The 14786-nt window shown below is 46.8% G+C and overlaps 1 protein-coding gene across 5 annotated transcripts in view; it reads right to left on the minus strand.

Moving 5' to 3' along the window:
• The window catches only part of TMEM135 (transmembrane protein 135), a 181615-nt gene extending 168435 nt beyond the window's left edge, over nt 1–13180 (minus strand). The window contains exons 1-2 of one of the 5 annotated variants that reach the window (XM_040544299.1): nt 4289–4504; nt 4146–4207 (exon numbers count right to left, since the gene is read on the minus strand). In XM_040544299.1, the coding sequence (XP_040400233.1) occupies nt 4146–4169 (24 nt within the window). In that variant the 5' untranslated portion in view covers nt 4170–4207; nt 4289–4504. Of the gene's footprint in view, nt 1–4145; nt 4208–4288; nt 4505–12862 lie in introns of those variants that run through there. The other 4 variants (XM_040544297.1, XM_040544295.1, XM_040544296.1 and 1 more) reach the window with 4 other exon arrangements.
• Between the last annotated feature and the right edge of the window lie 1606 nt (nt 13181–14786).

Below are 14786 nucleotides of genomic sequence, written 5' to 3' on the forward strand. Positions count from 1 at the left end.
ACCTGTTATTAACTCCACCCTTCAATGGAACTTACATTTGACCAAGATAACCCTTCTCTGTACTGAATCACTTTTCCTTTTTTAAAAAATACACTTATCAGTAAGGCCATGGAAGAGTTCCACAGATGCTAACAGATATCACTGTGCTGCCTTCCATTCCAGATAAAAGGCACAATGTGGCTTGTACTTCTTATTTCCATGTATATAGCATATCAACCATTAAAAAAAAAAATAAAAAAGGAAACAGAAGACCTAATAAAACCAATGCCATGATATATATCTGATATGCCATTAAAACCCCACCACATAAACCAGTATGCTTGTTACTAACATTTTAGGCAGATTTGCTCTCTGCAGGTAAAGAATATTCAGGCTTGAAATGCCTAACACTAAAGATTCGTTTATTCATCAAAAAAATTCAACCCTAGTAGGCATTAAGCATTTGTGTCATAGCAGAACATAACCACTTCTTGTCACCTAATTTGCCAGAATTCTGAAAATCAATAAAGAAAACCCAGATTTCAGAAACTAGAACTGACATCCTCTCACCACAACTTAAGGATTTTTTTTACACTATTAATTTTTAGGCACTAAAGAAATTTTCAGTAGTATCATGGTTTGCAGATGCATTCTTTATTGCCTTCTTTATCGCCCTTCCTGCAGTTTCACTCCCCTTTCTTCTCTCCAAACCAGGGGAGGCTCTATAGATAGGAGAAGGAGCCCAGCTTTCCTAATGTTTTTGTACTCTCAGCTTCCTAAGGGTTAACCAATAAATCCCAGCTTTTCCACTCTCTTATAAGAAATACTCTTCTAGATGCACAAGTGCACAACAACTAAGAGCAAAAGGGAATTTAAAACTAATCATCTACTGTCACAAGGCAGATGGCCTAAGAATGTCCAAAGATTTCAGGACTTTGCAGTTTCCTTCTATTTGCATCCACAAGTTACAGCTCTTGATCTCCCTTCATAGCAACACAGGCTGCAGAATGACAGACATACAGACATGCTGCTGAAGAAGGATGAAGCAAAAAGAAGCCCTGATATTTCATGATTAAAAACATAGAACAGCAGGGCTGGAAGTACAATATAACAGAGAGAAAGTTCGAGGGAAAAAAAAACCTGAAAGTAACAGACTGAATTCTAAAGAAAAAAATCAGATATATTCAAATATTAAGAAATCAGAAGAATTCAAATATCACAACATACCGTTTTAAACATCTACTGTTACTTTTCCAGTGATTTGCAAACCCTAAAGACAAAAATTCAAGCCTGTCCTGCATACAAGGGTAGACATTTGTTATTTAAATGACAGCTGAGTAACTCATATAGAACCGTAAGCTGAAATTTGAAGGAAGTAAAAAACCTCACAGCAACAAAAGTAAAGAATTAGAAGCATAAGTGTGTATAGATTAATTATCATTATGTTGCTGCATTCGTTGCATCTCTGCATAACTTGGCAACTGAACCCCGGAAGAGCCTATTACACTACCTAGTATGTGTATCACTGGATTCTACAAGTATAAGGGTATGCACACGTGAATCTGGGTGAAATTCAGACCGATCACAATGCTTCAGTCCTCAGACAACTGAACTGTTGCTTTCACAGTCAGACTAGATGACTAAGACCTGCACAGCATTAAGAAATGCTTTGATGAAATATGCCCTGCTCCTCATTGCATGACACCTGTGCCCTCTGTGCCCTACACACGCACTGGAAAGAAGGCAAAGGGAGCCAGACCTGCCAGCCTTACCTCCAGAGAAAATATTTCTGGCCCCAGCCAAAACAATTAGTTTGATGCTGTGAATATCATCAGGTAGAGCCTCTTGAGTAAGTTAAGTCAGGCATGTGGGAAATGTTTTCTTTCTACCTGCAAGACTGATTCAGTACTTTGCAGTGTCCCAATACCCACCTGTGGAAATACTGAAAACAGAAAGCTTGTTTGTAAGGAAAACTACTACTTTCCTCATTTCTGCACACAATTAGTCAAAACTTGAAACGCAAAATTCAGATATGTTTCAATGCAGGTCTTTAGCAATATTAGAAGACTTCTGAAGGTAATCCCATACCCACACTACCTATAAATGAAGGGAACAGCAGGATTAATAGATCACAGCAAGACACAATTACAACCTGTCCTCCAAAATCCTTGAGTATACAAGCACCGTAAGGATTCCCTAAATGGCTGATTATGTTTTATGCACCTAGCCCAGACTGGAAGATTCCTCCTTCCTCATTCTGTAAACCAAACACAGTTACTCTTCAACAGAAATCACCCCAGTTTCCCTAAAGTTTAAAACAAGCTCTGATTTAGCTCTCACTACACCACTTCGGCCATTGCAATCTTGAAATATGTAGCTAGATAGAAAACTTTCATATAGATGAAAAACTTTTGTAGCATTTTTTTTAAATGAATTAATTCATTAGTGTTAGGTCAGAGGTTAGACTAGGTGATATGGAGGTTTCTTCCAACCTAGATGATTCTGTGATTCTGTAATTTTAGCACTGGTGGAAAAAGCAAGGGATACAAGCTACTGTATCTCTATGACTGTTTTCATGTGAAGGGAAATGAGGGTAGAAAGAAACAACTTTTTTTTTTTTGTGCATTTATGTACAATATACTATGTGACAATGGATTTGGAAGAAGGGGCCACCCCTCTACTAGAGCACAAGAAGTCATGAACATGCCCCTCTGGTATCCTCAGTTTTCACCTATGTCCTTTAGCTACAGACTCTCCAAGAGGCATTGCCTTGGCGTAATGCACGTGCTAACAGGCTGACCAATATACCCAAGCTGATGGGTTATGCAGCAGGCCAATAAAACACACAACTTGCACCAACTCTGCTGTACTGAGCACAATTTTTTTTCTCCTTCCTCCATCAAGCCCCCATTTTCTAAGCTTGTACAAACTTTAAGAACAGTACCCCTTCAAAGTGAAGTTAGCCCACACAAACAACACTGACTGATGGAAACTGAAAAAGCATCATCGTTTCTCTCTCGTTCTTTCAGAACAGCAACTAAAATCAAGTAGATTATAGCAAACGTTTAAAAATAAAAAATAAAATAAGAGCTACAGAAGTATTCAGACACCTAGCCAAATCTCCAAGACTCCAAAACTCAGTGACTTTCATAAAATGGCTACCTATGAGGTTTGGGCACATTTAAAATGCAAATTTAGAGATAACCAATAATGCCGTCCAACATCTCGTCCACCTGCCTGACTTCAGGGCTAACCAAAAGCTAAGGCACATTCCTGAGGGTGCTGTCCAAATGCCTCCTGAACACCGACAGGCACGGGGCACCAACCACCTTGCTAGGCAGCCTGACCCAGCGTCTGACCACCCCCACGGCACAGGAATTTTCTCTCATGCCCAGGCTGACCCTCCCCTGGTGTAGCTCTGTGCCGTCCCCGTGCGTCCAGCCATCGGTCCCAGGGAGCAGAGAGCGGCACCTCCCTCAGCGCTTCCCTCCTCAGGGGGCTGCAGGGAAAAAAACTAAAAGCAAAGCAATCCTCAGTATTTAAACTAGTGAAGAAAATCCCTTACATCACTCAAGTGACAGGCAGAACTACAGACTGTCAGATATCTTTCTAAATTATATTCAAATATTTGTACACCTAACATTTAAATGTATGTTAATTATATGTTCTCTTCTATGTTTTTGTTATTTTTTCTTAATTTTACGAGGACATTAATCCCTTGCATTAAAAATGATTTTTAAGCATTTTGTATTAACAAACTCAAAACACCCTCAGGTTACATTTGCGTTTTGAAAGACACTGTTGTCCAAATCAGCAACTTGTTTCACATGCCTCCTCCTAAACATTCAAATTTGCTGTTCTTCAATTAGCTGGTCCCGCCCTGATTTCACAGATTACAAAACCTCACTTCCAGATATTTTTATTTCCTAAGTCAGCTCCTGCAATACTCCGAGGAAGACTGCGCTCTGCTGCTCTCTCCTCTGATGTTCTCTGTCCCTTGAGAGATGTTATATGAGGATTACCATTAGGGGGTTGGGTTGTTTTCTCGTGTTTGGTTTTGGTTGTTTGCTTTTTGTTTTGTTTTTTAAACTTTCCGTGTCATCCACCCAACTAAAAAAGAAACAGATAGGAACACTCATGTACTCTTTGAATGACATCTAAATTACCTTCAGTCCTGGCATCATTCTCATTCCACGGAGGCCTGTCTTCGCCACTTGTTTCCCTTATACTTAAAAAAAAAAAAAAAAAAAGTCCTTCATTCTCTTTGAAATGCCTAACTCGGTACAATTTTCAGTAATTTACTTCTTACCTTGAATTCCTGCACTCAGCTCTATCAGCTTAAGAGAACAGACCTATGTTTGCTTTATAAGCAGCCCTTTAAGCGTGTTTGCTGGCTCCCAGTGCTTGCACTGCCTTCGCTGAGATCTGTTCGGTCAGTCGAGGCTGGGCTTTCCCTGGTTTTCACCACTACTGAGATGCAGGCTCCAGGCTGCTCCTCACACCTTTCAGCATAATGAATTCAGCTGGACTGAAGAATTTAACTGATTCTTTTGAAATTCTCAAACTCTGCCCCTTTGAAACATAAACATCTCACCGAAGGACTGTTTTTCTTTATTTTCTCTTTATGAGAGGATGTTACTGGTCAACCCAACAGACCAGAACGGTCGCAGCCAGGAATGAAGATGTTGCAACCAGATTCTTTCTTTAGTAACACTTAAGCCAACTTTAGTCCTCATTAAACTGGCGTGCAGAAGAAGCTAAAGGCAGGAACTCGCTGACCTGTAGGTCATTCATAGCACAGCCCGGAGGTATGGGACACTGCACAGCCCTAAGATGACCAGATGTCCCAGCACAACGCAACCACTGCGACTCCACGACCCTCCCTGACAGAAACACGTCACATTTCCTGATGGCCCACCCCAGAGACCCAAGCTGGCATATAGAAGCACAACCACAAGTAATGCTAACATCCTTCTCAGCCTCCCCACCTTACTTCACAGAATCACAGAATTGAAGGGGTTGGAAGGGACCTCAGGAGATCATCGGGTCCAACCCCCCTGCCGAAGCAGGTTCCCTAGAGCAGGCTGCCCAGGTAGGTGTCCAGATGGGCCTCAAATATCTCCAGAGAAGGAGCGCCCCTTCCAAGCGTGCAATGGTTCACAGCACAAATAATAACAACAAACAAATTGCATTTTAACATATGCAGGAATTCTGCACTATTTTAGAACACCATCTGTCCAGCAGCCCTCTCACACGCCTCAGAAAGATGCCACACAGCGACTGTGCCTACAGAGCCAGGTAAGACAGGGCTGTTTGGTGCATGCTAACTCCCAGACTGGGCTCCAGATGAACCTAAGCAGCTCTCCCTCCAAGACACCACAAGGGAAGCAAGGCTGAAGCACCATGGGCACCGTCCGGTCTTGGGGTTGCTCTCTGGCCTTATCCCACAGGGATGTAAACACGGCCAGGAAAGCGCCGTGACACCACTCCCACTTGATTCGGTCTTACCTTGATCTTTGGCTGGTGATGCTGTCTTCCATCCAGCAGTTTTGAAAATCATTCATTAGCTAAATAGGTTCATTCTTGTCATGGCCTGATGTTGACCGGTGACTAATCAGTGAAGAGACCTGCCAGCGTCCACGTGCAAGACTACCTGGCCCATGCTCTTAGCAGTACAAAGAGCCCTCCCATGTTTACATAGAAAGAAAAACAATTTATTCTTGTATGCTTGCTGATAAGACATATATTTAACGCTATTGTATAAAACACTGCCCTAGGGAGTTTACAGAATAAATAAGATAGATAAAATAAATAAGCCTAAGAAAAAGAATACTGATACACAGGGGTCAAAGAGAGACAAAAGAAGGTATCAGCACTGGAATGGTAAGTAGAACAAATTTGAAATGGTAAGATGAAAAAAATCAATTGGCATTTAAGAAACTGAGGTAAGAGTGCTGTATTCAGCTCTGGGGCCCCCAGAACAAGGAGGACATGGAAGTATTAGAGCGAGTCCAGAGGAGGGCCACAAGGATGATTAGAGGGCTGGAGCACCTCTCCTGTGAAGACAGGCTGAGGGAGTTGGGGTTGTTCAGCCTGGAGAAGAGAAGGCTCCAGGGAGACCTTACAGTGGCCTGCCAGTACCTAAAGGAAATCTGGGGAGGGACTCTTTGTCAGGGACTGCAGGAGTGATAGGACAAGGGGGAATGGCTTTAAACTAAACTAAACGAGGGGAGATTGAGATTAGATATATGGAGGAAATTCTTCCCTCAGAGGGTGGTGAGGCACTGTCAGAGGCTGCCCAGAGAAGCTGTGGATGCCCCATCCCTGGAGGTGTTCAAGGCCAGGCTGGATGGGGCTTTGAGCAACCTGGGCTGGTGGGAGGTGTCCCTGCCCATGGCAGGGGGTTGGGACTGGGTGGGCTTTAAGGTCCCTTCCAGCCCAAACCATTCTGTGATTTTATGAAGGCTATTACAAGTACAATAGGAAACAGCCATGGCATGAGCATGAAAAATACCAAAAACTAGACCAAAATCAATGTGAAATGAGTATGAAAAGCAAGACCAAAATAATTATGAAGAATGTATAAGAAGAAATGAATTGAAAGAAATCAATAAAATACAGCAAGCCCCAAGGACCATTAAAAATACAGTGGAACGGCTGGCTCAGGATACACCTATTCTGCCAAATAATGGCTGAGCAAGCCCCCAGCTCAGAGGACAAGCCAAATGGACCTGCTGGCATCCACCCTGCTCTGGGTCCAGTCCTCCTCCCTCCTGCGCCAGTAGATCTGTCTCAGAGAGAGGTATTTGGAGCCAGAGCTGCACTGACCATGAGGGTGGACCACTGCAGGGCCACAGCTGGAGCTGTTCCCCAGCTATTTGTTTTGGGCAGAGGAAGGGCAGGAGATGTAAGGCACGGGGAGCTGGTGCTGGGCAGGACACTGGGGAGGTCAGGTCAGAAAAGGGGGGAAGGATCCTGCCTTAAATTAAGCAGGGACAGATGACCAGAGCAGGAAAACGAAGAGGTGAAGGACACACATGACTTGGCAAGAAGTCAGAAGAATGAGCTTTACAGCAAAGCAGCAATCAGACAATTTTTACTGTAGTAGAGGAAGCATCACCATCATATCTGATTACCTCAGATACACAACAAAGACTTCCTATCACTGACCAAGCACTTTCATCCACTAGAAAACATGTACCACCATCAAACAAGTGCCAAAACCCTTCAAACCCTCAGGAAACAGAGGACTTTGCCCTAACGCGTGTCACGAATGGCAGATTTCCCATGTGAGGTCAATGGAAATCAAAAGGCAACAGAAGCCAAGGCTTCAGACCTGGTATTTCAGCCACTCATTTCTGGGCCCTTCATCCCCCAGCTTTATACAACCTAACCGTGAAGTCATATTCTACTCCTACACTCAGAATTTCTAGGAAAGCCCAAATTCTTTAACTCTGATAATGTAAGATCACACCTCCAAATTGGTGGTTTTTTGTTTGTTTGTTTGTTTTTTTTAGCATTGTCTAATCTAAAATGGACACAAAGAGAGAATACATCAACTTTTGACGAAGGCCTTTTTCAGCAACATTTTTTAAAGACATTAAGGCAGGCAGTTTTAAATAAGCATAATTATATTTATTGGTGGTTGTTTGTCTTTGGTTTTTTGAGACAGCAATTTTTAACTTTTTCTTTTCCCCCCTCGTAGTGTTTTCACCTGGGAGCCTTAGTCAATACTATAACTACTAAAGACAAAGCTTCAGAACCTTTCTGGTGAGTAGTGTATCAATACGCAGCACCTGTGGCATCTTTCTCTCTTTGACCCCTCAAAGTTTGTGTTCTCTTCTACTGTATAGCACAGCTCCAAAATAAGGACTGAAGAGAAACACCACACATTTGTCCCTGACCTGCTGGTCACAACAATCCTACAGAAGATGGGAGTTTGCATTGTATGGGCTGAGGAAGACTCAGAACTCTGCTCTCCCACGAGTTCACCTGGAGGTCCAGTTATTTAGCCAACATACAAAAGGCATCTCTCTCCTTTGGGTGTGAGAAGGCAAGAGCAGCTAAGACACAAGATCATGACTGAAAGCGGCTGCAGTAATCGATTTGGTGGATTTCATAACTGTAAATACATATAAAACAGGCCTCTCAGAAGACCCACGCACAGGTACACTTGGTTTGGGAAATGCAAGCAGCCTTAGTTATGAAAGACGCATTCCTGCCAGCCATTCCACATCAGGAAACACAGCCAAAATGTCAGTGAGGCCGCATACCCATCGCAATCTCCAAATTCTTCAGCTACCACCTTCTTACCCTCTCATTCCATCTGCAGCTTTACTCAAGTGGTCTATAACCCTAAAAGCTCTCAGGTTATTTTCAAGACACTTCAGAAGTTTAATGACTCAAAAAAAATATAACAACTTTTCCTCCAAATGCACAATAAGATGTCAGAATATTACCTATAAACCCAGGACTTGATTTTTTTGCACTGACACAACATGCAAAAGGCATAAGCAAGGAGTGAAACCCTATTCCAAAGGAATCCACAGCTCAACACCTTAGTGGATTGACGTTTTCAAAAATGACCCTTATATCCAGGCACTGCTCCACTTGAGCCAAAGTCCAGGGATCTAAGGAGCAGTGGGACACCACTGTCATTTTTCAGGAAGCCATTTCAGGTTGCTCAAGCATCCGGGTATCTCTGGATCTAAAAGATTTTACAAGTTACCTGGGGTGCTTCAAACCAAGCAGAGCCACCACCCGGATGTACAGCTCCACCCCAATAAAACCCACATTACCCAGAGTATAAACACTAGGAAGATCCTTTTCCCCAAAGGATGGCATTTAACGAAGTACTGATATAGCTAATAGATAAGCCCTCGTGTATTAAGGAGTAATGGAGACACAGATGTTTCCACAGGTGTGTGTTACTGATGGACAGATAGGGTAGAGGTACAGTGGTGTTTATACACACAGCCTACACACCCTAAACACAACCTAAACACACATTGTCTTCTGATCTCTTTGGAGAGTGGCCAAATCCACGGTACTAGGGGAAGGAGTACTTGTTAAGATGCTCTGAAAACGAAAGGGACAGAATTAATACAACTACTCGGTCCCAAAAAACGTCACCGCAATTACAAGAACTTTATTCTCATAAATACTTTGCCATGACAAGAGGTTACAAGAGCCACGAAGGGAGATGCACTGCATGGGAAGCTACTTTAGCATAACTTTTCTCACACAGAAACATCCCTAAAACAGAAAAGGGAGTTGAAGTGTTGAAAATTGAAAGCATAAACTGTCAATTCAAAAGAAAATTGCATTATAGTTTTCTAGCCTAGAATGTAAAGAAGTGTAACAAGCAACAGAAGCCCTTGTACTTTTTCCCTGCAGAATTCTAAAAACAAAATCCTCATAGAAATCAATCCCTATTTATTTTAATTATAATGCAATTAACAACACAGCATAGAAGACACTGTTTGTCATTAATTACATATTACTTGAGTACATTATGAAACCCTCACTATAACACTGAAAGCGTTTATTAAAATCGAATACAGCACTACGAGTATTTCAAACACTACTCTATAATTTCTCTAGTGCTAAGTACGATACAGAAATATTTCACATGGAGCATTTCTCACCACTTTCTCCCACCTCAGTTGCCACCTCTGCCCCTTATATCAACCCTTCCAGGGAGGGAAATTTATTTTATTGTCTTTCCCTCCAACACCAAACATATTACTGAAGTTTCTCAAACAGATCTAAGCATCTGGAAAAAATAACGAAGGGTCGCTCACTGCATCTACAAATTGCTATCTGACTAAGTATACTTTTGGGGAGTGACATTTCAATTTAGATATAAAACCTACATTTGCTAAACCAATCAACCAGTACTGGAGCAAAATAAAGACAGTGAAAGTATGATTATCTGAAGATTTATTTTTCCAACCAAAAAAAAATACTTAAATACTGTTATTAAAAAACCACCACCATGCAGCACTATTTAATAGCAAAGACTCTTTCTAGCTATTTACTGAAAGCCACCGTGTTACACACCAAGCACTAGCACCGCCTAAGCATGTCTCCATCGGTGTCCCAATGACTGAAGAGCAGCAAAACGCCAGAGACACAGGGTGCAGATGTTACAAGTTTGGGCTCTGGATTATAACTGTCCCTAACCTATAACTGTCAGATGGGGACTAAGTAGAACTAGCAACATTCTGAACATCCACGGATATGACTAGAGAAATAAGATAACTTAAATTCATCCCATAACGTGACTCTAAGAATGTAGGACTGAATGTTTGTGCTATGCGACTGTGACGTTCCATTTGCAAATACAAGGATTTCAAATCCAGCTTTAAGTCTGACAAAGAATTACTTAGTGATGGTTCATAACTTAGGAGAGCTCCTTCCCTGCCAAGCTACTTAGTGTGCAAGGCCTCCCCTTCACCCTCTGCAGCCCCTACCGCACCCTTTCACTCTTCACCCTCTGCTGGCTCTGGTGCTCTATAAAACTTCATAAAGAGTCAATTCAATTCATTAATGTAGCTGAAAATTCAGCTAAAAGCGGGCAGTAACCTCCTTCTGGGTTAGTGAATGAACCTGCTCACGGAGGGCGATGATCAAGTCCGAGACCACACGAAGGAAGGAATACAATTACGTGCCTGGGAGCACAGGAAGGTGAGGGCTTCCTCCCTCTTTAGGTAACTGAGATTTCAGAGCAGCTCAGATTTAGATTACTCTGGTAGGTTAAACATCATTAACAAAGACTTCAGAAAATTAAACGCTGTCAATAAGGCAGCGTAAAAAGCTGGTGCAGTCATTTTGCATCTTGCATGACACTGGTTGGAAAAGTTCCCACCCTACCTTGGATTTGTGACAAGATGTTTGTGGGTCCACAAAGTCATACGGAATGGGAAAAAAAATGGGGATTTGGGGGTTTGTTTTCCTTTTCAAAGAAAAAAGGGGGAGCTTTCCACCAAACCTACAACTGCAGGAGCTGTGACATAGCTATGAGCAGGACTTACTTACAAGGTTGAAGAACTCTGATTTAACCAGGGAGCTGTTTAAGCTGCTTCTTCCTTAGCCAGACCTGACATATCACCACACCTCACATCAGGCCCACTCTCTACAGGTACAAGTGTTCACGTTTCTGCACGGCAAACTGGATCAGAAAACAGATCCAAGGGAAAAATTACTGGGTCACAGCAGGGAGGTGGAGAAGAGGGAATGTCCTTCTCTATATTCATATCCTGAGCCAGCCCACTGTGCCCTCACACAAACAGCTGCCACTTCTGGTTGTGCCAGCTCGGTGTGCAAACCTTCACTGCCAGACATGGCAACTGCACAGGTCCACGCTGCTACCAATCATTCACTTTTCTTCGCATGGCATTCGATATGGTCACAATTTTCAGTCAAAGGTACGCTTAAACTCATTACGCCAGGACTGCTGCAATCCCATTCTTTCCCTTGTATTTCACGTCTTGATCATTTTATTGCACCAGCACTGGTACAGAGTGGAAAGTACAGACTCACTGACCTGTTTTTCTGTATTTCAGACTTCTTTTGCAGCCAGCTCCCTGCTCAACCCTCCGAGCACCGTTACAGGAGAAACACAAAGGTGGGGACAGCAGGAAGTGCTTACCTGCAGCAATCCCAGCAGAGATCAGGTTTCAGGATACGTTTACACAGATGGATGCAAACAGATCCCAGTCCCCTGCCTACACCCTAACTTGCTGGAAGCAAGCCAGCCGCGACTGAGGTGATATAACCGAGTCTAACTGCGTGCACAGACTAAAACACCTCACCTGTAGGGTACTCTCTAACTCCTCCAGCCTTAGTATGTGTTTTTAGCCTTGCCTCTTTATTACACAGTGGAACCTTGCTCGATCCTAAGGCACTGATTATCCAGACTCTATTTCCAAGGTGCCACCGACAGAACCACACGCAGGCTTTGCTCTTGGCCTCCTAAGCACAGAGAAGCGATGAAGACACCCAGCACGCTCCTACCACACCAGGTTCACCCCCCCCAGCATTTACTGCCACCAGCCCCAAACCCCCCCCCCCTTTACACCCTGGAAGCAAGCTACATCCCCAGACCCGATAAAACAACCTTTTCACACCACCCTTTCCACCCTGCACCCTCAGACCCCTCCCAAAACAACTTTTTACACCCCATTTACATCCTGCATCCTCAGACCCCCAAAACAGCCTTTTTTACACCCCCCTTTACACCCTGCTCCCCCAGACCCGCAAAACAGCCTTTTACACCCCCCTTACACCCTGCTCCCCCAGACCCCCAAAGCAGCCTTTTTTGCACCCCCCTTTACACCCTGCACCCCCAGACCCCCAAAACAGCCTTTTTACACCCCCCTTTACACCCTGCACCCTCCAGACCCCCCAAAACAGCCTTTTTTACCCTTTTCATCCCAGCTGATTGCTGCCCCGACACCTGCCCTACCTTACCTCCTCCAGCATCCCACAGACCCCCCCCAGACCCCCCTCCCTGCTCCTCCTTACATACCCCACACCTCCAAAACACACTCCCCCCACTCTTCTAATCCCTATACATTTCCCAAACACCCCTTTCCCTTACCCCACTTCTCTTCCCGTACCTCTTTCCCTTAAATCTCTTCCTTTACCCCCTCCCCTTACCCCCCCCTTCCCTTTAACCCCTCCATTCCCCACTTTACCCCTTCCCTCACCCCCCTTCCCTTCCCTTTACCGCTTCCCCTTCCCTTTACCCCTTCCCTTCCCTTCCCTTTACCCCTTCCCTTCCCTTTACCCTTCCCCTCCCCTGCAGACCACCCAAACCCCATCCCAGCACCCCCCCCTACACCCCCTCTCCCCCCAGCCCCGGGGGGTTGTCACCCACCAGGTAGAGGGTGCCGTAGATGCGGAGGGACTCGGCCAGCGCCCCCTGCGTGACGTGCAGGACGGCGAGGGAGCAGCGGGGCTGCCAGGTGTGCCCGATCTCGTAGCACCCGTGGGGGATGGATTTGCTCAGCGCCGCCATCTTGGGGACGCCGCGGAGGGGAGGGGAGGGGGGGGGGGGAGGACGGACGCGGAGGGGGGGGGGGGGGGGAGCGCGTCACGGCCGCTGCCCGCCGCCGGGGTTACTCGCGGGCAGCCGCGGCTCTCGCTCCCCCCCCCCCCCAAACTCCCCTCCGCGCCCCGCCCCCCCGCCGGGCTCGCGTGAGGCCCGCAGCCAATCGGCGGCCTCCGGGGAGGGGGGGGGCGGGGCGCGGGAGGGATGCGGGGGGGGGGCGCAGAGCTGGGGGGGGGGAATGGGGGGGGCGGGGGAACTATGGGTGGGTGTAAATGTATGGGGGGGGTGTAAATGTATGGGGGGAGTGTAAATGTATGGGGGGGGGGGGGGGGTGTAAATGTATGGGAGGGGTGTAAATGTATGGGGGGGGTGTAAAGCCTGGGGGCTGCAGATAGGGGAAGGGGAGGGTGTTGCAAACCCTGGGGGGGCTGCAAGGCCTGCGGGTTGCAAACTGAGGGGGCGGAGGGGTTGTAAACCCTGGGGGGGGGGGCTGCAAATGGAGGGGGGGGGGTTGCAAATCTATGTGGGGGGGTGTAAATGTATGGGGGGGGGTGTAAATGTATGGGGGGGTGTAAAGCATGGAGGCTGCAAATAGGGAAAAGGGGGGTGTTGCTAAACCCTGGGGGGGGGAGGGGGGTGGCTGCAAGGCTTGAGGGTTGCAAACTGAGGGGGGGGGGTTGTAAGCCATGGGGGGGGCTGTAAATGGAGGGGGGGCTGTAAATCTATGGGGGGGGGGGTTTGCAAAGCCTGGGGGCTGCAAACTGGGGGAGGGGGGTTGTCAACCCTGGGGGGGGCTGCAAATGGGGTGGGGGAGTTGCAAACCCGGAGGGGGGCTGCCATTGAGGGGGAGGAAGGATGTTGCAGTCTTCTGGGGGGGGGGGGGGGGTTGCAAACCCTTGGGAGGGGTTGCGAGCAAGAGGAGGAGGGGGGTGTTGCAAACCCTTTTGGGGGGGGGGTTGCAAACTTTGGGGGGGAGGCTGAAAACGGGAGGAAAGGGGGGTGTTGCAAACCTCCGGGGGTTGGTTTGCAAACGCTGGGGGTTGTGTATGGGGCGGGGGGGGGGGGAGGTTTGCAAACCATGGGGGGTGCAAACAGGGGGAGTCGCTCCCTGCAGTGTGCTTCCCCGAGTGTGTAAGCGCCCCGGACAGCCAGGTTCTCCTCGGTTTGCAGGGGGGCCATGCAGCTTTCCAGCACCCCCCCCCCCCCCCCCGGGGGCAGCGGCTGCCCCCGTGGCCAGGACAGTTGCAAAACTGGTGCATGGGTCCGCTGTGAAATGCTGGTTTATTTGGGGCTGGGATTTGGGGGTACGCCCCTACGAAGGGGCGGCTTGCGAACACCCTGCCCTGCAGCAAGCACCCCGGGTAGGGACGGTCTGGGTACGGTCAGGGCAGGTTATTTCAAGGCCTCGGTGGACAAAGGGTCCCAAGGGGAAGCTCAGGGGGGTCAACCCGCAGTCAGGTGCGGGCTGGGAACAGCTCCACGGCAAGGAAATTCCTTTTCCATCCCGCCCGCCTCCTGATTTCCCCCCCCTGCAGAGCTCCCCTCGCTGCTCAGACTGAGCCCGGTGCCCACCAGCCGCACCAAATTTGCCCTTAATTTTCCCCAAACCTTTCCTCCTTCCCTCCAAGGAGGGTGCAAGGCCATGCTCGCATCTCAAATCTAGCAGCCTGGCAAAGCAGCTCGGTTATGCCGGGTCGGTCGAGGGAGCTCGGCCGCCAGCAGGGCACTGCCGGGGGGCTCGGTGCCCAAA

Source organism: Cygnus olor, chromosome 1 (genome assembly GCF_009769625.2).
Source record: "Cygnus olor isolate bCygOlo1 chromosome 1, bCygOlo1.pri.v2, whole genome shotgun sequence".
Classification (NCBI taxonomy): Eukaryota; Metazoa; Chordata; class Aves; order Anseriformes; family Anatidae; genus Cygnus; species Cygnus olor.